Here is a 23,103-nt window from a genome sequence, read left to right as displayed (position 1 = left end):
TGTACTTCCAAAGATGCTGTTCATGGTAGATATCTTGAAGATGCCAGTGTCCACCGTGTTTTGATATGATAGGATGAATTAAAGGGTGGAAGATTTCCAAAGTGTATTTCATACTTTATATAAAGTGTTAGTGCTTAATTCCTGCTGTTTGGACATAGGGTTTTCACTGCAGTCCACAATAGCAGGCTCACACTTAGGAGTAAGCGGAGAGCAGCCCTCCTGGGGCAGGCACAAGCAGCCCAGAGGAAAAGTGGGCTGTAAACCGCTGGCTGATAATCAGGCACTGGGGAACCCGTGTGCCGTCTCCTTCCAGTTCTGAATCTGTAGGGTGTTTTAGTGTTCTTCCTAATACATCTTTTCTTCATTTATTTCAGTTGAAAGGTTGGAAACTTTGATTTCGCTTGGTGTACCTTCTTATAATCTTGCCAAATAAGCACTCTGCTGCCTCAGTGAAAGTAGATCTTTGATAGAGCCCTTGCAGGGTGGAAAGAAGAACAAAACTGCAATAAAAGCCCACAAAACATGTATGTGTTTGAAATGGACTTTATTATCTCTTTCAGTTTTAATACAGGCTTAAATTGGAAAAGGAAAATGATGTTTTTGTAATTACTTCTCTGAAAAGTGGAGCAGTTCACTTACTTCCTTAGAGAAATATGCTGAATCTTAAGCTTTAGAGATTTGAAGCTGGTAGTTACAGGTAATCTGTTTTAACTAGTAATTTTTATAACAAATGAATTAATCAAATAGTTGAGTTTATGTGTAAATTTTGCTGACGGCTAACTTTGGAAAAAGACAAAATAATTCTATAAACGTTATGTTAGTTCAGCCCTCTGGGGCTTATGTGATCCAAACTTCATTCCTTGTTTTTGTTTGTTTGTTTGTTTTTCCCCATATCTATTTTGCAAATAAAGCCAAATAATAATGATTTGGCAGAAGCACCACATGGATATGTGTTTTAAAATAGATGAAACTTTTCTTATGTTTATGTGTAAGACTCTCAATATTTGCAAAAATAACAGATAATTTAGAAGTTTGGTAGTTACTTCAACCTACACTGTAGTTATTTTTGTTAAGTATGCTGGGTTCCTATTTTCCACAAATTAGGGTAGATGCTAAAATGACTAACCAGTTTTGAAAAATTTGGCCTTTGTTTTATAATAATTATGATTCATTGCAGCTTCTTCCCAAACTTTAATGGCTTTTGCTTAAACTGTACTGGAGTTGGATTTAAAAAGAAAACCGCAAACCCTCCAAAAGCCCCTAAACCACAATAAAACCCCTTCCATTAAGGGTCTGCTTTATGTTTCATGCTGGCGTTAGCCTGCTAGTGTCATGGGGATGCCCAAACTTCAGACTTGTCTGGAACAGCCCTGAGAGGACTCTTCTCGCTACAGGAGAGCTGGGCAGCCGCCTCTGAACTCTCCTTGTGGACACCTCTTGCTCTGTCACAGCTGAAGGAGGCGTTCCCCAGTTGTTGGGCTACACAGGAGCTGAGATGTTGCGGAGAAAGGTGTCCGCAGGTACAGAGACAGAAAATGATGCTTCTTTTTGAAAGGTTTGTATCTGATTCGTTTTAAAGGTCAGGACTGAAAGGTAGCAGTGAACCCTGCCACTGCTAGTGGCATATGCATAAGGGAAGAGTAGTTAAGTTGAATGAAATTATACTTTCTGCTCTCCAGAGAGTATGGTTGGGTTTTTTGGGGGTGTTTTTTGTTTTTGTTTTTTTTTTTCCTTGCCTGTTCAGCTTTTTATGCCATTGTGTGTGTGTGTCTGTCTCTGGCTCTCCATTCAGAGTTCTTTAAATCTTTGGAGTTTGTAACTAAGCTCAATTAAGAGAAAAATGCTTGCAACTACATTTCAGCAAAGTTTGTGAGCTGAGAGAGGAGTCCTATAAGGTTACGTCTGTATTAAATTCAGATGGGCCTAAGAGTGTTGCCAAGCCTGGAAGAAGATGGTCTATGATGGTCATGTTTGCTGGTATGATTTTGGGGAATTATAGCTAGCCTTCTCCCCAGACAGCTTCCTGGCATGGCTCAGTCCCAAGTCCAGTTCAGCCATCACTTCCGAGAGATGGTTTTTATGCACCCTATTGTAGAGACTAAGATAGTTCATTAGCACAGATGTGGGCTATTCTGTTCCAGCTTGTGCTTTTGGGGCACATTTAGTGCATTAATTTTAAGTGTAGCCTTTGTGTTTCCAATGATGAGACTGTGTGATGTGAGCTCAGTCTTTATTCAGCATCAGAGAATCTGAAGGTTGGTCCAGCGATCCTGTGAATGTCTTCACTATGGGGAAAATGAAGGTTCATGTTTTATTTGATGTGAGCGCATCTGCTCCTCAGTCAGCGTTTCTCTGTTGTGCAAACTTTTTAGTCCCTGGCATGGAGTAAGCCTGCTCTACAGTGTTGCTGTTATTTATTTTAAAAGTGAATTTCTGGATTTTTTTTTTTTTTTTGTAGGGAAAAATGGGGGAGCTAGGGACTGAGGATAAGAAAAATTTTATAAATAAATAGAAGAATTTGAAACTGGCATGGCACTTGCTAAATTGACATGCCTTGGTGGGTCAGCACATAGTGATAACCGTTGGGCAAAAAGTGATAGCGGCTTGGTGATACCCTCGGGAATACTGCACAGGCTGTGGCAGGGGTGGCAGAGAGACGGAGTAACTCTCATCATATCTAAAGAAATAAATGCTTCTTCCTCCACCTATTCCTATGGCCTCAGTGCTGCAGTAAGGCTCAGAGGGCTGCAGAATATCATTTGCTGATGAGATAGTGTTTTCCTGCTTTTCGTGGTAATATACTCGGCCCTTTGTGTGTGTTTGAAATACAGCAGGGACTTTTTTTTTTTTTCTGTTGCCCTGCTGAATAGACTGACATCATCTCGGAGTCGTGCCTCTCACCGGACTCAGCGGAAACTTGGTGTCGTTAGTATGCACCCCGAGTGCCCATGTTCTTCAGAGTACAAAATGTGGGCTAGGCAGCAAGAATGGAGGAACTGGGATTTTTGTGTACCAAGGATGGAATTACATAACTTGAAACAGCATTATTGGAATACCTTTGTGGTTTTTGGTTCAGTACTTAATATCTGAATAAACCATTAAGGTTTATAAATGCTTAGTTGCGTGTCTTGGCAGTGCTTTAGGTTTGTTCCCCAATTACTAAACCTGGGAGGCTGTTTCACAGAAGGTTCACTTAAGTTACTTCTTCCCTTAAAAGTGGGAGAAAAGGAACTTTCATCTGAATTCACTGGGCTTAGCTCTGAGAATTCAAAAGGCTTTGGAAACTGGCTGAAGCTCTTGGTACTGACTTGAGTAATATCCCTTTGAATATTTACTTTTAGTCAAGCCTATTCAGAGATCTCCCTCCCACCCTGTCCTTATTTGCATTGATTTCCAGTACTAGATCAAATGACCAATGAAATCCAAAGCTTTGCCTCTTAAAAATAGTTCTTCAGGAGTTGTCAGTTGTATTCCTGTGGCCTGATTTTATGTTCTGTGTTTACGTAAATTGCAGTAACTGGAAAAACATACCCATCTCTGTTGCATGTATAGTGATTTGTGAAGTTAACTTATTTGTATCCCTCCACACTTCTAATACAGTGCATAATATTTACATGTCTCTTGAAACTTCTTGACATAATTTTGGGAATTATATTGGTTTTAATTTTCTTAATTAAGGAGAACTGAATTCCTTTATGTAGCTGTTTGCTCTTTTTCGTAACTTTCTCTTTCTCAGGATAGAAATTAAATACTTGATTACCCTTTATGCCTTCTAGTGTTGTTGAAGTACACGTGATGCATCTTTCAACTCTAGTAAAATTTTACTTGGCAGGAATAGATAGGAAGAGACACATCCCTTTATCAGTAATTCTAGCGTGCCAGCTAGAGCAGGGAAAGCTGACTACTGAATGCATGATTTGTTTCTGATTCTCTACTAACTATATAGAAGGAGAAAAAGCTTCACTGTCCAGTGTGGTTAAAATGGAAAGGTAAGAAAGGTGGCCTTCATCAGTGGTGCAAGCAGGTGGAGAAGGTGAAGGTGCAAGAAGGTAGAGAAGGTGAAGAGAGGAGAATTTGGACTCCTTTTCTAGGTGAAAAGTGTCTGTTAGTTTAGAAATTAAAAAAGCTTTGGAATCTTAACACCTCCTAAAACTGTAAGGTAAAGTTAATGGAAACCCTTTATTGACTAGCCCTTAATAACCTGTATTCAAACATGATGTTTCCTAATGATCACTATCCTTGAAATAACTTTCAATCTAAAGCACTAAAGGATTTGGGGTGATTTTTCTCCTATCTTATTGAAAGCTACAAAACAACATGCAGTTCACCAAAAAAAGGTGTCTCTCCGCATAAGCTGTGAATTACTAGAGTTGTTTCAAGAATCTTACAAATCTCTGAAAGACTCTCAACGATTGCATACGCTTTTATAAGCTGTCCATGAGGTAATGTCAGATGACTAATATTTTAGTACAAAATAGGTATTTCTTTGTTTCTGTGTTTGAAAGCTAAGTCTAAGTTATTTATTTGTTTTATTTTCTGAGAAGGTGAATGGAAGTCCTGTCAAAATGCACAATGGCTCAGACTCCATGCAGTTGTTGAGAATTACTTATGAACAACTGATTTGTTCAAATCATGTCTCTTAGACTGATGTAGAGAGAAGAAAACATTCAGCTGAAGGAAATCGCCTTTCCAACTATAACATTTGTAAGTGATGTTATTTTTTCCCCATGTGTTTTTTCTGAATGGAACTAGTGTTCTCACATGGGGCCAGCAAAGGTCTGCATTTGGCGATGCGATGTTTAGTAATAAATCCAGCTTTTCTAAGAAAGCATGTTGGAGATAAGAAGCTTTGTATGTTTATGGCATTACAGAGGGAGTTTCCCTGTTCAGAGAATATTGCATTTTAACCCAAAAGAAATGTTTATTCAGCAGTTTGTCAGCTGCTTCTGTCAAAATGGTCATTCAAATTCCTTTGGAAATTGTGGCAGGTTAAAGATTGTTACTGTGTGTGGTTTCCCTTTTAGCAGTTTTAGTCTCTTAGGCGCTCTACTTGTGTTGGTCATAGGTGGATGAAATAATTTCCTTTCTCTTTCTAGTCATATTTAATATTCCATATTCTTTATAGTGAATATATATATGCATGTATTTATATTTATGTATGTATATACAAAAACTGTGGTTTGCCAGAGATTAAGTGTGAATGCTAGTTGAAACTATGTAGTTTCTCTATGCTCTGCAGTATGCACATGCATTTCAATGCCACAAAAGTGAATAGGGCTAAGCTTGCAGTTACAGAACTCTGCTGGACTGGGAATGCGTTATTCAAAGCTAATATACAGCAAGAGGGCCCTGGCTTCTCCATCACAGCTAACCAGAGTGTTCTGTAGATAACTGCAAACTTTGGCTCTAGAAAATATGTTGTTTGCAAGCCATGCTTCAACAGTTGCACTCTGGAATGGCTTGATAAATAATAGAGTGTTTTTACAGGAAATGTACTAGTCTGAGTTATGAGGCCATTCATTTGGACAAACTGCAAGTGAATGTGCACAGCGCTGTTATGTTGTCTGTTACTAATTTCCTCATTTTTTCCATGTGTGTGCAGTGTGATTATAAATATATATATATATGTACACACAGATGTATGTATCCTCAAAGCAGAGAGAAGGAAGAGTTGGAGGAGCGTGAAGTGGTCCTGCAGTCAGCTGCCTGAGCCAGGCCTGGGGGGCAGCCAGGCTTGGCGTTTGGGCGACTGGAACATGTCAGGGCTCAGAAGGCTTTAACCGTTGACTCTTTTATGCTCTTTGCTGTGCTGGTTGCCTAATGTTATATGCTCTGTGATGAAAACAAAACCGCAGAAATTTTCATTAATCGCTTTACTGTAGTCAAAAAGTTAGATGGGCTTTTTCTGATGGCTGTGGGGAAAAAATGTGTTTCACAGGGTATATGTAAATAACTTATACACAGCTGCACTTTGGCTAGCCGTTCAAATTACAGTTTCTGGGAAAGCCAATTGAGTATTACTTGTCTAATAATTATAAAGCCCATGTCTAAACCTCTCATTTCAGCAGTAATACTGTGCTCAGGCAATTGCAGGAAACACACAAACCAGCTTCGTAGGAGCCCTTTTCCTGATGGTGAATCTGTCAAACTGTGCCCCTTCCTTTCCTTGCAAAACATGATGGAGTTCCCATTTGCTAAGGAGAGAAAAGAAAGTAATGAAGGATCCACGGGTAAAGTGATAATTATCCATTATCCTGGTTTTAAGTAGGCTTCCCTTTTGTGAACAAGCGGCAGCAATGCCAAACCAAACATTCCTTTGTATCTTTTTTTTTTTTTTTTTCTCTCCAGCTCTCCAAAAGAGTTTACAGTTGAGGGGAAAAATATCTTTGTCTCATGTTTACTGGGGATTGACGTTGTTTAGGAAAATTTTTAACAAAGTAAATGGACCTTCTGGACAGTGCTGACATTTTTGTCTTTCATCAGTATGATCTTCTTTTGGAAGTTCTGTGGGTTTTTTCTGTAATGAGGTCTGAAGTTAAGTCTTTGAAAATATATAGTGAAGCCAAACATATTACAGGCATTTTATAGAAGAGGTAAAACAGCCTAATTGGCGTTGATGCATACCAATTGCCCTGTTGTTAGCGAAATTGGAAGAAAAATAGCTGTGCCTTGAAAAATGTGCACATGAGAAAATAAACTTGTGATTTTGATTTGGTGCAGAGCAGCATTTTGTGGTTTTCTTCTTTTTTCTTTTCTTTTTAGGGGGATTTCAGAAACATGTATGTAAGTGGAGAGAACAGATACCCCTAAAACAGCTGACTTGGAAATGGACTTGTCAGTATTTATACTCTTAAAAAGCATTGGGCTGTTCTGTAGTCTTTGAGTATTTACTTTTGGATGCATCTTATCTATTTCTCAAGTTGTCTGAATGCGTTTTCAAGGTTTGCATTACATACTGGTTATGTGAGTTTAGGAAGACGTCATTCCCTATCTCAGTGCCTTGACTCTGGCCCTACAAAAAGTTTAAATACATACAAATTTTGTTCGTCCCATAGATATTAGCTTTTCTACTGACCTTAAAATATCAAGAGTTTCTCTCTAAAAGGGCTATAAAGCTTTCATTTAAAAGAAAACAAACCCCAGAAAAACCTTCGTTATTATCATAGCCCTGGGATTTCAGGGGAGACTACCCTGCATAATATACACAGCCTGATGTCCTTACTAAGTGGATGGCAAGGCTGTTTCCCTTTTTCTATAACGTAAGTGTGACAGTGTTAGTGAACTTTAGCTGGGTGTCAAGACATTTCCCGTAGCAGAAATGGAAATGTGAAAAGGAGGTGGCAGAAGGTGAAATGCATGCAGACACAGTAACTATGTTTCTCCCATAGTAACAAAAATCTTCAGATATATTGGAATCCATTGGTATGTTATCAGTCACTGTAATATTTATTCAGCACATAGGACTGGATTCAAGTTTATTTAAGGCTTTGTGTATTATAATTTACTTTCACTGTTATTTGACTTGTTTGCTGTGATTGGATTCCTTGTGCTTCAACAACAGCTTTGCTTCCTTGCAGCCTGTTTTGATTTTATTTCCTGCAGTACTTGAGCCTGTGGTGAAATGATGAATTTGCACAACAGTGGTCTTTTCCAAGACAGTGTGGTGATATCCTAAGCACAGGCATCAAGCAAAAAGAGAAGCATCTCTTTAAGTGCTACCACACAACATCTGCAATAGAAAAGCAATTTGGAGGAGACAAAGCCTGTGAAAGCAGGTATCAGGGGCTCCTTACGATGTATGCCAGACACACAAGTCTGGAGGTTTTTTGGTTTTGTTTGTTCTTTCCTGTCTAACAGAGAACTGGGATTACAAAATCACTGTTGGGATGCTAGCTGGGTTACTGCCCTCGTTTATTTGGTTGTGGTTTTTTAATTGTTGTTGGGTTTTTGTTGTTTTTTTAATGTTTGAGAGGGGCATGGAGCAGCGGCAGCCCTTGCCCTTAATCAGGAATCTAAAGCTGCAGCTGCTGAGCACCAGAGACTTGAACGTGGAAAAGGCTAAAGAGGGAAACTTTGCGTCTGTGCATCTGCGTGATTGTTTATTAGCCAAATCAGCATCTCTCCTAGTTGTAGCAAAGTTCAGAGTCTGAAAAGGAATTTGAGTAATTCTGAGATCAACACTGCTGAAATTCTTTCCTCCTCAGTTTCCTTTCCTTAACCGTGTGCACTATAAAGCAACTTTTGTAATTGCTGAAGTTTGACAGGTTCATATCCAGCTGCGGAAGGTTTTTTTTAATTTATTAAGCCAGAATTTTTGGCCCAGTAGTGAGGTTTGTTATGCACCTCACTAGAATTAAATCTATTGGAAATTGAGACCTAATGCATCTGCAGTTGTTTTTCTTGAAACTTTTCTTATGAGAAAATACATCTTGTAAGAAGGGGAGATGCTAGTGACCAGTGAAAACACCAAATGTAGATTTTAAAAAACAAAAAAATACTTTTTTCTTTTTTTTTTTAAAAACCCCAAAGTGAAGACACCTAGCTGGAGTGTGTATGTTAGAGGGGTGAATGGTGGGCAAAGCAGAACCACAGCTGTAGAGCTAATGGCTAGAGACTGTATTTGGCTGTAACTCCCTCAGGTGACACTGTAAAGTGACTCTGTCAGTTCTTAAAGTATTGGAGTATTTGTCAAGGAAAAACTTCCATGCTGCTAAATGTCAAGTGGTCTCTTCTGGCAACTGTCACGGTTCTGGATATGGGTTTGACTGTTCCTGCAATGTGAAGACTTGTGCCCTAAAATCCTTTAGTCTCTTCAGCGCTGTAGCTGGTGTATGTTCATGATGCCTTTTTGTGCTGTTTCAGCACTTTGTATGTGCATTAGTGAATAGTCACAATTTAACGGTACTGGAAAGAAACTCTTCTAGTAACAAAAATGTTGAACTGTGTGCTCTTGTGAGTGCTGAGGCATTTGAATGGTTCTCTTTTCAAATGGTTTTGTTTCAAATTTGGTTTTCTTTTTGTGGTCCTAATTAGCACTTAACAGTAGAACTAGTATTATCTAAAAAGTTAAATCAGAAAACAATGTAATGGTAGCTCAATTAAAATATTTAATCTCCATCTTTCTAAATTTCAATAATTAAAACTATACCGTTGGCTGTTTTTGCGGAATAACTAGGCGTAATGCATTACATGGTGTTATTGCTTAAATCGCTCGGAGAATGGTTTGTGTAGAATACATTGCTTGCTTGTTGAGGAGCAGATTCCTTTGAGGAGATGACAGCAGTATTTTGTGATACAATAGCTGCACTCGGCAGCTATGACTTGCTACTGCTGTACTCATACAGTCTGTGCTGGGACTTGCCTGTAAGTCCCTAAATATCTTGGGACTGACCTACTGTCCTGCTCTTCCTTGTTTTTCATCAGAGTGCACGTCAGGCATGTTCTTACCCAAATCTGACTATTTTCCTAAGCTTAGATTCGAAAGAAGGTGCCCAAAGTGTCAGACCTCCTGTGTATAAGCAAAACACTATCTTTTGATGGATTATGTTTGTGTGGGGTTTTTGTAAACTTTCGTGAGGTCCTGGGAGGGCTGCTGAGATTAACTGTGCTGTACAAAGGCGTGAGAGAAGCAACATATGTGTATGTATTTTGAAAAATGCCCAGGGCTTTAGGAAAGAACTGTGGCTTATTCTGATGATAGAAAGTTTTGAAATAAGCAAAAGGCGGTATAGTGGCTTCACTCTCAGGCTGTCTAAACCCAAATCCAGAGTTGAGTGCTAAGCAGGGCTAGTCAGATATCCAAAGGTGAGTAGGATTTGTAGCACTTGCTTGGCGTGCTGGCCGGGAGGGCTTGGCAGTTTCTGCTGCAAGCATTTGGTTTTGTCTGCAAGCTGGGCGCTGTGTGGCACTGTAGGAGCAGCTAGTGCCACCTGCGGGGGCTTTGCTGGAACAGGTGGCTTGATAGTGCAGAGATGCATCACCATGGGAAAGTGCTGTCGTGATTTCCTAGCACCAGGGGAGGGGCGTTGGGTTGTTTTCTGCCAGCTTTCTGTAGTACAACATGATTATATGCAATGTAGGGCTGATCTTGAGCAAAGTTGCATGTGTAAAAGGTGATATTTTCAAAAATACTCATTAACAGTTGATATTCACAGAAAGAAAAATCCTAGTGGTTAATTGTACTAAGCTAATTTAATTCCACCTGCACTGAAATGACGTGAGTTTGAAAGCTATTGCTTCTGCTGAGCTGATAAACTGCTGTGATCCACACCAGGTTAATGCATCAGAAGTAAATATATGTATTTCACCATTAAAAACAGACAGCTTTCTCCTTAGGCTTTGAACTTATGCTCCACAAGGGTATTTGGGGATGTACGCGAGTGTCAGTCAGGGTTTTGATCCCTCTTCCTCCTCCCAGAAGACCCTGTGGGGAAGGCTTCCTCTGTTTCACTTGGCGTAGTAGCAGCATATGTTGTTAAGTAAGGAGTCTTGCAATGTGGTTGGACACTGACCAAATGTTGAGTAAGTCTCATCTTTTCAAGAAGTTAATTCTATACAAAGTTTGAAGGGGAAGGTACTGTGTCACATTCCCTCCTAGACCTCATATCCTGTGTTACTTTGGGAAAAAAAAAAAAAAAGCTGTCTTGACTTACAGACTGAAACACAGTGATTAGTTGCTGAACTTGATCTTTTAATTGGCTTGAAAAACCATGACCAAAGCCTTGGGGTAGCACTGGGAATGGGTTCAGAGCTATTGGAGACATTGGAGGAGGGAGAAGATGTATGCGTAGCAGTTAAACCACAGAGGAGCCAGACAGCTCATTCCTTATACTAGAGCATTTGTGATTTTTTTCACATTCAAACACAGTGAATTACAGTAAACCAGCATGAAAGTGACAAAGGAATTCTGTGATTTGGTCTTTGCTTGACGGGAAAAAGTTAGATTTTTTTGAATTGCAGCTGCAATATGGATGATTAGCTCCAGAAACTAGGCAGAGGATGCTGTAGATTTTATGCTGTTTCGAAGAAGGGGGCAGGAGAGAGAGTGATGTTACTATGACTTTCATCGATGGGGCAAACAATGTGCAAATGAGGTTTTGCTCCTTCTTGGCAACATAGATCAGATGGTCTTGTTTGGACCAGCTCATCTCTTGGTGCAGTTGTCTTAAGTGCCACTGTTACTCGCCTTTCTGTGGAAAAGAAGGTGCAAGGGGTGTCCTGGTTTGGGAAAATCAGAAAAATGTGTAGCATCTTACAAAAAAAACCCAAAACAAAACAAAAAACCAAACAAAAAAAACCCCCAAACCCACCAAACTTGGAATGTTTTGGTATGCGTTGATGTGCAGGGGAAAAAAGGCTGGGAGATTTTTGTGGGACTTTGAAGGAGAGGACTGTTGGAGAAGGGAAGCTATAACTCTCACCCACATACAGAGCTCTGCTGGAAGGGAATGAAAGGAGCCATTAGAATTCTGTGCAATTTTGAAAGAATAAATATTAACTTGAAGTAACACTTTATTCTTAAACAGGTACTGCTATGTTACTTAGAAGGGCTGAGGGGTGGTGGTGAATAGGACCAGCAGTGAGGCTTGATGGCATATAGTGGTTTGTGTCCTCGTAACTTCTATCCTCTCTGGCCGTGTTATTTAGAGTTTCTTTCAGTGTCACTTCTTGGTTCATGTGACAGAATTGTCTTAGCGTTAGCATATAAACTTGCTTTTATCGTTTACGTGACCTGGGATCAAAGCTATTCTCGTGGGGTTCAGAGCAGCAATGCATCTGCTCCAGAAAGGATTTTGTAGGCAAACAAATGGCAAAAACTAGATCCGGGATGGATGTCCTTATTCTCTAACAAAGATATATGCAGTATTCAACAGCCAAATGTCAAGTTCTGGTCATGTTAATGTGGGTGAGGATTTTGCCATAGCCTTCCTTGGAGTCTGGAGTTCATGCTGCAATGTGAGACTTTGAGTGCTGGTTTGGGGCATTTGTGAGTGGTTCTGCTTTCAGAAACGCAACATCTGATACTGTTCACCTGAGAAGTGCGGCAATCTGGCCAGGCTGTGTGTGGGCATCTAAGTGTCCTTGTTTGTTTACAAAATATTTCATGTCAAAAAAACCTACCAATATCCATTTTCTCCCCACCCACTCTTACACTTTTTTTTTTTTAATTACAGCAGGAAGAACTCATCCAAATACTGTTTAAAAATAAACCAGCAGATGGCTTTACTGTTAACAGCACAATGTGTAATGTGAAACTTCAGGGCTTCACTTGTTTTACATGTATTGATCTGTATTCATAAAGCACTGACTGTTTAATCTGTAAAGGGCTGCATTTAAAAATGTAATACAGTATTTTAAAGGAACACTTACGCTGATCATGAATAAAGTGGCCACAGCAGAATCTTAGTATTAATGCTGGCTGTGCCTCTGGAAGATGAGAAAGAAATGCAATGTCTGTCTAAGGCACTGTATTTGAAAAGTTTTTGAAGAAATCCAACCAACTTCCTTAAATATGATCAATTCCAGCTATTTGTAACAGATGTAGTCTAGGGGCCAGGGATTTGACACAAAGGAGGAGGTTCAGGTTAGATTTTGGTTAGTGATGATTGTTGTTCAACGTAAATACATAGTTGGACTCCATAGTTACAACTGCAAACAATCCCATGATGAACAATAGTTTCTTTCAAGCTGCTTGATGCTTTTTGAGAGTATAGCAATAAGTTGCTGAGAGAACAAAAATGGAACAGAAGTCTTCTCTCCAATGAAAATTTCTCCATGAAACTTTAAAATTGAAAATTGCGATCATTCAATTAATAGCTATTTTGAATAATTGGAAACCCTTAATATTTTTTTTAGTAAAATACAGTTAATTTAAGAGACGAGGACTATATTTGTCTGTGAAATGCAGATAATCCATATTTTTCCTGAGCATGCCTTTTTTTAAAGTATTTTTTAGTCACTGATGTGCTATAAGTTTGAATGTTTTTCCATGAATTCAGCTATAGCATGCTATTGAGTAGATCCTGTGTTTAAAGGAGCCGAGATCTTATTTTTTCATAACATTAAAGCTTATCTGCAGTTTTTAGCAGCTCAGGATTTTAAAGGCAAACCAATCTACTAGAAGGAACAACCAATTTCTTGAGCTAGGACCTCCCAGTATGCCCGTTTGGGTGGCCCTGGCTGATTATGGCCTGTGAAAATGCGTGGTCATGCATCTGAATGTTTTTTCATTACTGTTAAAGAGTTCTGCTTAATTAAGAAATGTAAACAGTATGACTGTGTTTATTCATAAATTATGAATGCATATGTATTTCAAGTTCTCTTACTGGGATGTTCTGTGAAAAAGTGCTCAGAAGAGTAAGCAATAAGTAGCAGCTTTGAGTGATGAATTCAGAAATACCAAGTATGCCATGGACTACTGGAATAGCTGAGCCTAAGATGCAGAGACAATTAAAGCCATACCAGTAATCACATTGCAAGAGTATTCGGAAGGGTCTAACAGGAATGTTTTTATAAGGTACTTCATATGATTGATCTTGAAATTATTATTAGTAGTATCCCAAAGTTTGCAATAAGATTGTTTGTCTAAGTGGAGATTATTTGTATAGAAAGTGAGCAAGAATTACTTTCTTCTACATCTTACTAGCAAGCTTATACCCCAAATGCTGCTTCTCTGCTGGATTTTACATGAGTCCTGTTTGGCCTTACTGCAGAGAGAGATTTACTTTCCTAGTCTGATGAATAGTATTTGTCAGAGATTTCCTTCCTGGATTAAAACTAGGAACTTTATAAATAAATAAATAAAGGAATGCTAAACTTTGATTTCTGGTTTTTGAGCAATTCAAAACTTGGTTTGTTACAGAAAACAAGAGTGGAGTTCTAGATTTCTTTTCTTTAAATCTTTCCTCCTTCCACTAGCTTTGTTATACCTCTCAGAGAAGAAAAGAAAAGCTAAATAAATCTTACAAGAATTAAGTTTATTGGGGTTAATTGAAGAGAAATCTTGGTTACTTGGTGATATGACTAGGAGTGATGAAATAGGCTTTTTTATAAAAAAAAGTGGATTTTTTTAAAGTTGTTTAGTATATTCTGCAATTTCTAGCAACAGTGTGGAACCAGTTTGCATTAATGAGAGAGAAGGGGGGAAGCATACTTTTTAGATTTTAAAATATATGGATTTCCATGCTTTTTAAAAAAGTCACTTAAAATACTATTCTGTGCCATGTAACTGGACCTCCGTTTTTAGGTGCAATTTTAAAAATTGACAGTGCTACGGGAAAATGTTGAAGGCTGTATATGGGTCCTGTCATGTTTGCACCTGGTTGAACCGTTCTGGTACTATTAATCTCCTGTGTGATTTAGAAAAAGCTAGGAAACAGCAACACATTTCACAGACTGTTCCATTACTGAAAACCATTACAGAGCGTGACAAGTGTTTCTAGACAGTGTTCTGAAGATGTGCTTTTCTAGGCACAGAGGCTGACTTTCTTCAACCTGTTATAACTACGTTAAGCCTCCCTTGCTATCACTTACTGTAATGCAGAGCTGCTAAATCGGTAAATCTATGCAAAACCATTAGTGGGATGGTTTTGCATAGATGGTTTTGGATTATCCAAATGAGTTCTTGAAACAGAGAGCTGTTGTAGCTGTGGAAAGTCTGAACCTGTTCAATAAATACCCTGGTTTGTGTGCAGTAATTGAATGATCCAGCTTTCAATTTACCATTCCATTATTAAAAATGCCAGGTCATTCAACTGAATCCCGCTTGGTTTTGTGCTTGGAATGATAGGTGGTGCTCCATAGAGAGGGATGAGCACAGGCACTCCATCAAATTCTGGATAAGTGACTTTTGGTAGGTGTCTGTCTTTAAGTGTAATGGTACCGAGTTTTGGTGACACAAAAGCAAGCTTATCACTTCTTCAGAAGGTCAAGTAGAAAGAAATGTTGGCCTACTTTAGACAGGGAAAATTGGACTTGCATAAATAAAAATTAGGGCAGAAGAGGCCAGAAAAAAAAAGTCATTTTTTTCCTTGCTTGTATTTAGCACCTCTACTAAATGTCAATAAAGAAACCCAAAATTATTTCTGAGGCTACTAATTTTATGTTATTCATGTGTCAGTGAGTTACTCTATGAGCATTTTCATGGTGAAGTTTACTTACGTATTTATTTCAATTCTGTGCAATTCAAAACCAGAAAACAAATACATGGATGTCCATGTTTTATTATTTTAAACATGTAGTTCCCTGAATTTGTGATATGAGATAATTTATTTAAAATGTAGAATTTACAGAAAACATTTTCTTGGATTTTGAAATGAATCACAGAAGTAAATATTGTATTTATAGATGTGATTTCTTGGTTCAAATGCACCGTGTGATTAACTAGTTCCTATCAACTTTACTAGTAAATCGCTGGATAACTGGAATTTGATTTATAAACTGGTGCAATTTCACAGACAATATGTAGTGCATCACTGAATGCAGAGGGTTGGACATGAGCTTGCCAAGTTTGAGAATTAGTCGGTGTATTTATTCTAGGCAACTGTTTCATGATGAGAAGCATAGATAATTAAATTTGAGTAATCTGAAGAACAAATTTATTTTTTTAAGTGTCTTCTGGAGACTAGGTTTCTGTTTTACAGCAAATTTATAAAGGATTTTGGAGACTGTTAGGTGTTCATAGTTGTTTAAATCCTCTGTTGAGGACACACTTATTTATTTAGTCTGTGACACTGTCCAGCTGTGGTTTATAAACTCATGTGCACAGACCTTCAGGTGGATAAGCATTATCACTATTAATTTTAGGGAGTTGAGAGAAGATTTTCGGCTAGTTCCAAATATTCAGTATATGTAAAGTTGTGTGGATGAAACATCTATGTTAAGGACAAAGTAATTGAGTACGACCTGGTGGATTTTATCTTGAGTAGAGATTAATTGGCTGATGTAGAATAGAAATCATATGTAGGAGAGTTTCCATCAGCTAAATAAGAATTAGTTTGTACCCTAGGATGTGCTAGTGGATTGTAGCCGCAGATGTGTCTGACATTTCTAAGCCTTTTACATATATGTGAATTAAATATGACAAATATACTTGCCCTGGATAGCACACCTGAAATACTTTTTGTGACTTAAATTGCTTAAGAAATCCTACGTATTTTGTATAGTTTGATTTTAATGTAAACCCAAGCCCTTTTTTGGATGCTAGGGCAGAAACATTTTCATTCTAGATCTGGTGACAGGGTGCAAAATGAGCCATATGAATTTGAGAGCAAAATAATTTAAGAAGGGAAAAAAAAATGTGTTCAGTCTTAGTTCTGCTGCAGGGTGAGCCAGGGAGGTCTCCCATAACTCTGGATCTGATGATCCTTTGAAATCTGCCCGCCGAATCAGCTCTCTTGCCTTGTTTCTAACAATGTTGAGGCGATTCAGTGACTTCATTAGGAATTAAGGCTGTACTGCTAATACTCGCAATGCTGCGTGCTCTGTAAAGTGCTGGACACAGCACTGTGCTACGTGAACCGTCAGCTGAGGTGAAGTCCCTGCCCCACTTGGTGCACAGTCTCCTTCGGGCAGAGAATCCTGCTGCTCTTGAATTGTCTTTTCTTGATGCATCCTATCTGATCTTGAGGCTTTCAGTATGTAAAATGGAGTGTCAGTCCAGCTGGTGATGTGAAAATATTCAAAGGTGGTAAAAAGGAGGATACAAAATCCCAGTCAGTATGTGTTGGCCACATGTTGACCGTCGGCCAGTACCACAGACGGTACATAACACTGCTGTAAGAGGAGACGGGCTCACCACCCTCCTGAGAAGCCTTTTCTTCTCTGCCCACTGCTGGGATGGAAGAAATGTTGGTGCTCTACAATGTAGTAAAGCTTTAAGTTAAGGGGATTTTCTGTTTAATGCAGGCTGACGTGACCCTCCGCGTGGCCACTCTTTCATTAACTTCAGCAGTATGTGAGTGTAAGCAGCTCTTCCATCCCAGTTCATAGACCTCTCACTAGAAATTCACTGAGGGGGAAAAAAATATGCAAACTCAAAGACAGAAGTTCACCAGATGTAATTAGTGCTTTCAGTCTATCACTGCAATTTATTAGAGGTCCTTTCGTGCCCACCTACCTAGCAATACGTCCAGGTGGCAGTCTACTGAATGGTGTTGCAGTTAATCTCTAGGGAGTTTTGCTTGTTTACGTATCTTACCTACAAACACGGAAACGATGAAAGCTGAAAATCCATCCTTCGCGCAGGGGTCATAGGGCAGGGGAGTGTCCTACTGAAACGTACTGGTTTTGATGGAGAACACTTTCTTTGCTTTGTGTCCGTTAGGTTTTACTAAGCCTGTCTCTGCAGAGATGCCAGATAAAACACCAGGTGGTACAGAACCTGTCCCCAGGAGTGAAGGTTAGTAGTTTTCTTTCATTTTTTTGACTAATTATTGAAGAAAAGAAGCATTGTGATTTTGTGGAAAATTTTTCAAGTCAAAAAGTGAGTTTCCCTTACTGGCCTCAAAGTTAAGGGAGAGCTGAATTAATTTTATGTGTGCATGTTTATCTAAATAGCAGGAACTTTTCACTTATTTTTGTGTAACCTTTCCCTCCCTCCCTAGCCCACCATCCATGATAGTACTAAAATATATAATGAGGGGGGAGGACCAGTGGGCTGCTAGGATTTCAGCTTTGGAGAAGATGTTTTGTCCCCTTTCGGTAAAGAGATCTCGTTGACTGAGGCCAGTTTTTCCATATGGGATACTTAAGTCTCACAGAACCCAAGCTGGCATTTAAGATGTGGGATGATTGATACAAGGATTGAATATGCATGATTTCCATTAAAATCAGTGGAACCTTGGAATGCTCAGTCTTTCTGAAAATCAGATCATTTTTTTCTTCTCAAGGTCCATTAACTTTAAATTCACACATTTGAAAGTTTGGTACTTGGTTTCAGGGAAAATTTGTTCTTTAGAAACAATTGTAATCCTGCTAATCTGAATCCTTCCTCAGAATCACTGCTGAATGTTTCATTAAAATATTTTATAAAAATGTGCTATTTCACATGAAGGTTGTGAGGTGTTTCTGACAGTTTTGTGGCAAAACTTGTAGTAGCTCTTGTGTACGCTTGCTTTCTAGATCATTGCTGTCCTCACACAAGGGCTGTATTCATTCATATGTGTGTTTTAGTTTCAATAAAGCTTGCAGCTCAGGCTGGTTTATACTGCTTTCTCTCTAAACCTGAAGATATACATCTCAAAATTTAGTTTTAAATATTTTCGTTGCATTTGAACCTCAACTTTGACATCTGAAAGGCATCAACGAATATGCTGCAATAATAATTTCAAAAAGCGCATCTATAACAGCAGAGGAACAAATTTCTTTCCATATAAAGGGTATAAAGCTATGCTTAACTGCAAAAGGCCTTTCTATTAACTTCTTTTTAAAATTTACTGTAAAGCTTAACACGTTACTATGAGAACTCTCGACACAAGAGGAGAAGCAGTTACAGCTAGTCTTTCAAAGACTGAGCTCTTTCTGATTCACACATAGTGTGCCCCCCTTATAAATAAATCCTTATGCTACAAGCACTGTGATGAAGTCTGGTTAGAACCAAAGCCTACACTTGTGCCGTGAGTTAGGATGTGGAACAAATTGTCATGTACCTTGCTGGTTGCTTCCCTAAAAGTAGCCTATGTGATCACATCTGTGGCTCTCCTAGGTATTAATGAAGTCTAAATGTGTTAAATTACACTGATTATATATGTTATATATTGAGTTTCTTTTCTGGATGTGGAACGGTGGCAGATACTGCTGCATTTCAGCTCTCTAGCCTCTGAGAGGAGTTCTGGTAAATTAAGCGAGACGTAGGGATGATGTAAAACTTTCAGATCAAATCTGGGGAAAACTCACCCTCTCTGTGAAAGGTAGCTTTATTGTCTCTTATTGCATTTTAATTTACCATGTAAGCAACTTCTAGTAAGTGAGTTGTAAGGTTTGCTTTGGCTTTACATCAGGAGTTAGAGAGGGTAGGACTTGTGATAGCATAGAGCTGTAGATGGGTTGGGAGCAGGGATCTGGGGGAAGGAAGGAGAGGGAACGGAAAGGATCCTGCGGAGCATCATTGATGATGGAGTCACTGACAGCATCACGTGGCCATCAAACAAAGATCGATTCTCCTCCTTACGCTGGCAATCAGAGACTGACGCCTGTGAAGAGGGATGGGTGAGGACTGAGAGCTAGCGTGTGCATCTGTTAAGACACTGAAAAGACAACAGTCTTTGAGGTTAGGACATCCCAGGTACCAGTTTCCAATCATTTTCCTGCTAGCGCCATCCTCAGATTAGAAGGTTGAAACTGAACACAGGATTGTTCATGTCTAGATACAGGAGAGGGAGGCAGGGAGCTGCTTGTTTCATTTAATTTCTGGAAGACTGGTGAAGCCTTCAGTATCTCTCTGTTTCTGTAAACATCGTTTCATTTCACCAGAACTGCCAACAGGTAAAAACCATTCCAGAAACATTTTTGCAGTTAAGCAGGGATCTAGAAACTGCCCTGAGGATCTTGTTCAGTACCTTCAAGGTTTTTGTGTTTTTCAGTAGCTCCTGATGTCTGTCTAATCAAGCAGACACATAATACAGTGTCCTCCACATTATCAAGGGAAGCGAAAACTGGAAAGCTTTCAGACACCAAATTCAACTAGAGTGCTTAGGGATACCACAGCTAAAAATCTTCCCCATGTATGCTTTGTTATAAGTTTTGAGGGAATTAGTACAAGATTCCTGTGACTTGAAATCTCCCATATACACAGAAGACACATGAAAAATGATCGTTGAAGTCATTAAGAAACTGCACGTATAAGGTTGTATAACTGTTTGTGTTCTCTCACACATACAATATACACATGTATATACATATGTAGAAATGTGTGTATGTAGACATATAGATATGTCTACATACACAAAGGGAGCTGTTCCCATGGGTGGCATGGTGAGTGCCAGCCTCCTGGGATGTGCAATTTCAGGGTTCCCAAAGCAGTGGGCATGGACGTGGCAGGGCCTTCTCTGGCACGCTGCGTTTCAACTTTCATGTTTGGTCTTTGGAAGTAGTCTAACTTCTCCACATTATTTTTGTTTCCATATAATAATGATCTACTGTCCCTCCCTTAACCTAATACCTCAGGCTTTTGACCGAGGTATGAGGAACCTGAAAAATAGATAAACTTCTTGCCTATGGAAATGAGCTCTGTAGGTTTTGAGGTGCAACAGGCAATTTCAGTGAAGCTTGCTGCAGTGTGTTGGTTTTCATATTGCTCTGTGTTTTATAAACCACTAGCATGAGGAAAAAAAGCTGAATAACTACCAACAACTTGAAACACTTTTTTTCTAGATTATAGTAACATATCCTCAGGTACTTAGATGGATTACTAGTGATGTTGGTGAAATAAGAAATTCATACAATAAAATATAGCCAATTAAAATTATGAGATAATGCTGAGTCTTCATTTTCAAATTACAATTATTGTATTCTGTTGCAATAAGAGCTTATGAAGTTCTTCAAGCAGTTTGTATAAAAATGTGCTTTAACAGATATAGTGTTTAGTAAAACAAAACTTGGTTTAATCTGGATGCTTTGTTTTTAATCACTCTTCTGAAATTAATTTTTAGATGTTAAAAAAAAAAGGTGAAATAATGAATAAAAATGAATCTTCACTTGGAGACCTGTTCTTACATCTCGATGAAAATGTTCTAGTTAAAGACAAAACATGATAGTAGTGTCCTCTAATGATACTAAATCATTAGTGCTGGAAGTTAGAACTTTGAGAGATTTTTCTGTTTTATTCTCATAAATACTTTTACTTTCAAAGAATGTCATGATAACGTTTACTGAAAAGAATTGCCAGGCATATGCCAGTGGCTGCTGTAGCACTGACTTATAAGATAAACTTCCATAGTCTTTGATCATATGCATCTCTCTTTACTTAGCGTTTATACAGTTTACTGGTGTGTAGAAATGTTTCACTGGTTTGCCTGAGTCAGAATTAAGAAGTGAGTGTTTAATTTCTCATGTTTAAAATATCACTGCTCTTACATGCATAAACGTTTATGTGAACTTTCTTAATTATTTCCAGACATCTTATTGCTGCTTGGTTTTTTTCCAAAGAAATATTCTTGCTATCATCGGTTTTAAAAAACATACAAACAAACAAACAAAAAACCCCGGGTGTATTTGTTGTTACAAATTTCTAACAATTAACCTTTCAGGTTTATAAGGGTCAAGTTGAGCTGAGCAAAGCGTTGGCAAGGTAACTGATTATCTGGAAACTTTTAAAAAGTCAGTGCTGCTTTAACCCAGCAGTGCCCCTCCCTGCCCCTCCGCCACTGACCCACTGCTCCAGATACTCCAGTTAAGCCATGAAGCACACAGAAGCAGACAATTGAGAAATGAGTTTCCTGTAATTAAGTTACTGTAACTTAGTCCTTGACTCGAGGGTCCTCACTGAGCAGGCAGACTATTTGCTTCTCTGCCACCTCTTCTGTCAAACCCTTTAGAGTCAACAGTTGCATTTATAAATGTCACTGCTTGCTTTGTGCTATAGGGGGGAAAAAACCCAGGACCTGGAGATTCGGTTGTTGCAAAGGTGGAAGTGTGTGTATATCACTCGTGAAAGATATTTTTCAAGAAGCTTGTGCAGCTATCAAGGAGTGGTAGACAAACAAATTAAAACAAAAAACCCTTACCATGATCCACATATAACTGTTTCTTAGCTGTTTTCCTACGGCAAAGCTATTCTATTCTATTTACAATGGATGCATTTAGAACAATGTACTGTGTCAATACCAGGAAGTGGACTGAGTGTATTTCTGTTTTAGCTTGCAAAGGAGTTAGCATTTGTTCTGCTCGTGTTTGCTGAAAAGTAACCCTTAAACTTCTAGTATCGCTAACCATTGGAAACGAGGCTGTGACAGGAGTACCCCACCCACTGCACAAATTCCTCCTCTCACTTGCAGAGAGGCTGCTGGGCTTCAGCAGCGACTGCTCATGATGGTATATGGAGCTGGGCAGTTGCTCATTTGCAAAAATTTGAGGGAGTGGGTGTAGATTTTTCATTATGAATTATCTATCTTATAGGATTAAAACAATTTTTTTTGATAGCTTAACAAAATTTTGATGATGCTGAATGGTTTTCATAAAAAACAAATGCTTCATCCTGTGGATTGCTGATTAATTTTTTTGTCGTGATACCTTTGAACAGCTGTTCATAACATAGCTAGGCTTGCTTCAAAGGGACCAGATTATGTCTACCTTAGTACCCATTTGGAAGGCTCCCATGCTCAAAAGTTTTTTGGGTATCAGTCAAGTGCTACCTTAGCAGTAGCTTTATGCAAAATGCTTAGAAAAGGTATATGGATGTGGGAACCTTTATTAGGTTTCTCCAGTCAGCTTGACGTTTTTCTGTGCCTTAACAGTAGAAATCTTTGAAGAGAAAGACGTGAGGAAGTTAAAGTCCCCCAAACTCTTCTTCCTTTCCCCCTTTCCCCTCCATCTTCTTTCCTTTACCAAGAGCCATGACTTCCCCCAGCTGGATCCTCCCTTACTGACTTTGTGGTTCACACTCGCATCCTGAAGGAAACGAATGTTACACCTGGGCTTTATAAACAGCCACTGACAGATCCCAGTGGACAACAAGCTTATGTCATTGTAAAATATCCTATAGTAACAGCAGTGTTTTTCCTTGCATTGTGTACCTGATGGCACTAGTGGGAGCCTACCAGCTGTTACTGTTGTTGTTTGTGATAAGACTCATTTAGTTTTATAACTCCTCTGACTTAGGTTAGCATGCTATTTCTGCTGTAATATGTAACGCTGCACAGGAAAAACATGCGAGCACAGCCATGTGTATCTGTAGACAGCCCAATGGATCATACCCTTCAAATGCAGTGAAGAAAAGAGCATAAGTATTTCTACCTCCCAATTTTGCTAAGACTGATTCTTTCATGGCAGGAATGCCAGGGTACGGTTGAGGTTAGTAAATGCCGCATGCTGGCTTCTGCACGGTGCTGTGGGGGCTTTCAGCGGGCACATAGCGATGTACTACTATCTTGTGCCATGTTTATGGAG

The 23,103-nt window shown here is 38.9% G+C and overlaps 1 protein-coding gene across 8 annotated transcripts in view; it reads left to right on the top strand.

The window, feature by feature from the left end:
* The window catches only part of PLEKHG1 (pleckstrin homology and RhoGEF domain containing G1), a 137,995-nt gene that overhangs the window by 24,373 nt on the left and 90,519 nt on the right, over positions 1-23,103 (top strand). For 6 of the 8 annotated variants that reach the window (XM_072856117.1, XM_072856112.1, XM_072856118.1 and 3 more), the window contains exon 3: positions 17,324-17,398. The exons of the other annotated variants lie outside the window; for them this stretch is intronic. In XM_072856117.1, coding sequence (XP_072712218.1) covers positions 17,350-17,398 — 49 coding nt within the window. In that variant the 5' untranslated portion in view covers positions 17,324-17,349. The remainder of the gene's footprint in view (positions 1-17,323; positions 17,399-23,103) is intronic. 8 annotated transcript variants of the gene reach the window in all.

This window comes from Ciconia boyciana, chromosome 3 (assembly GCF_034638445.1).
Source record: "Ciconia boyciana chromosome 3, ASM3463844v1, whole genome shotgun sequence".
Taxonomy (NCBI): Eukaryota; Metazoa; Chordata; class Aves; order Ciconiiformes; family Ciconiidae; genus Ciconia; species Ciconia boyciana.
Note: the sequence above shows the minus strand (reverse complement) of the source record. Positions and strands in the feature narration are given on the sequence as shown.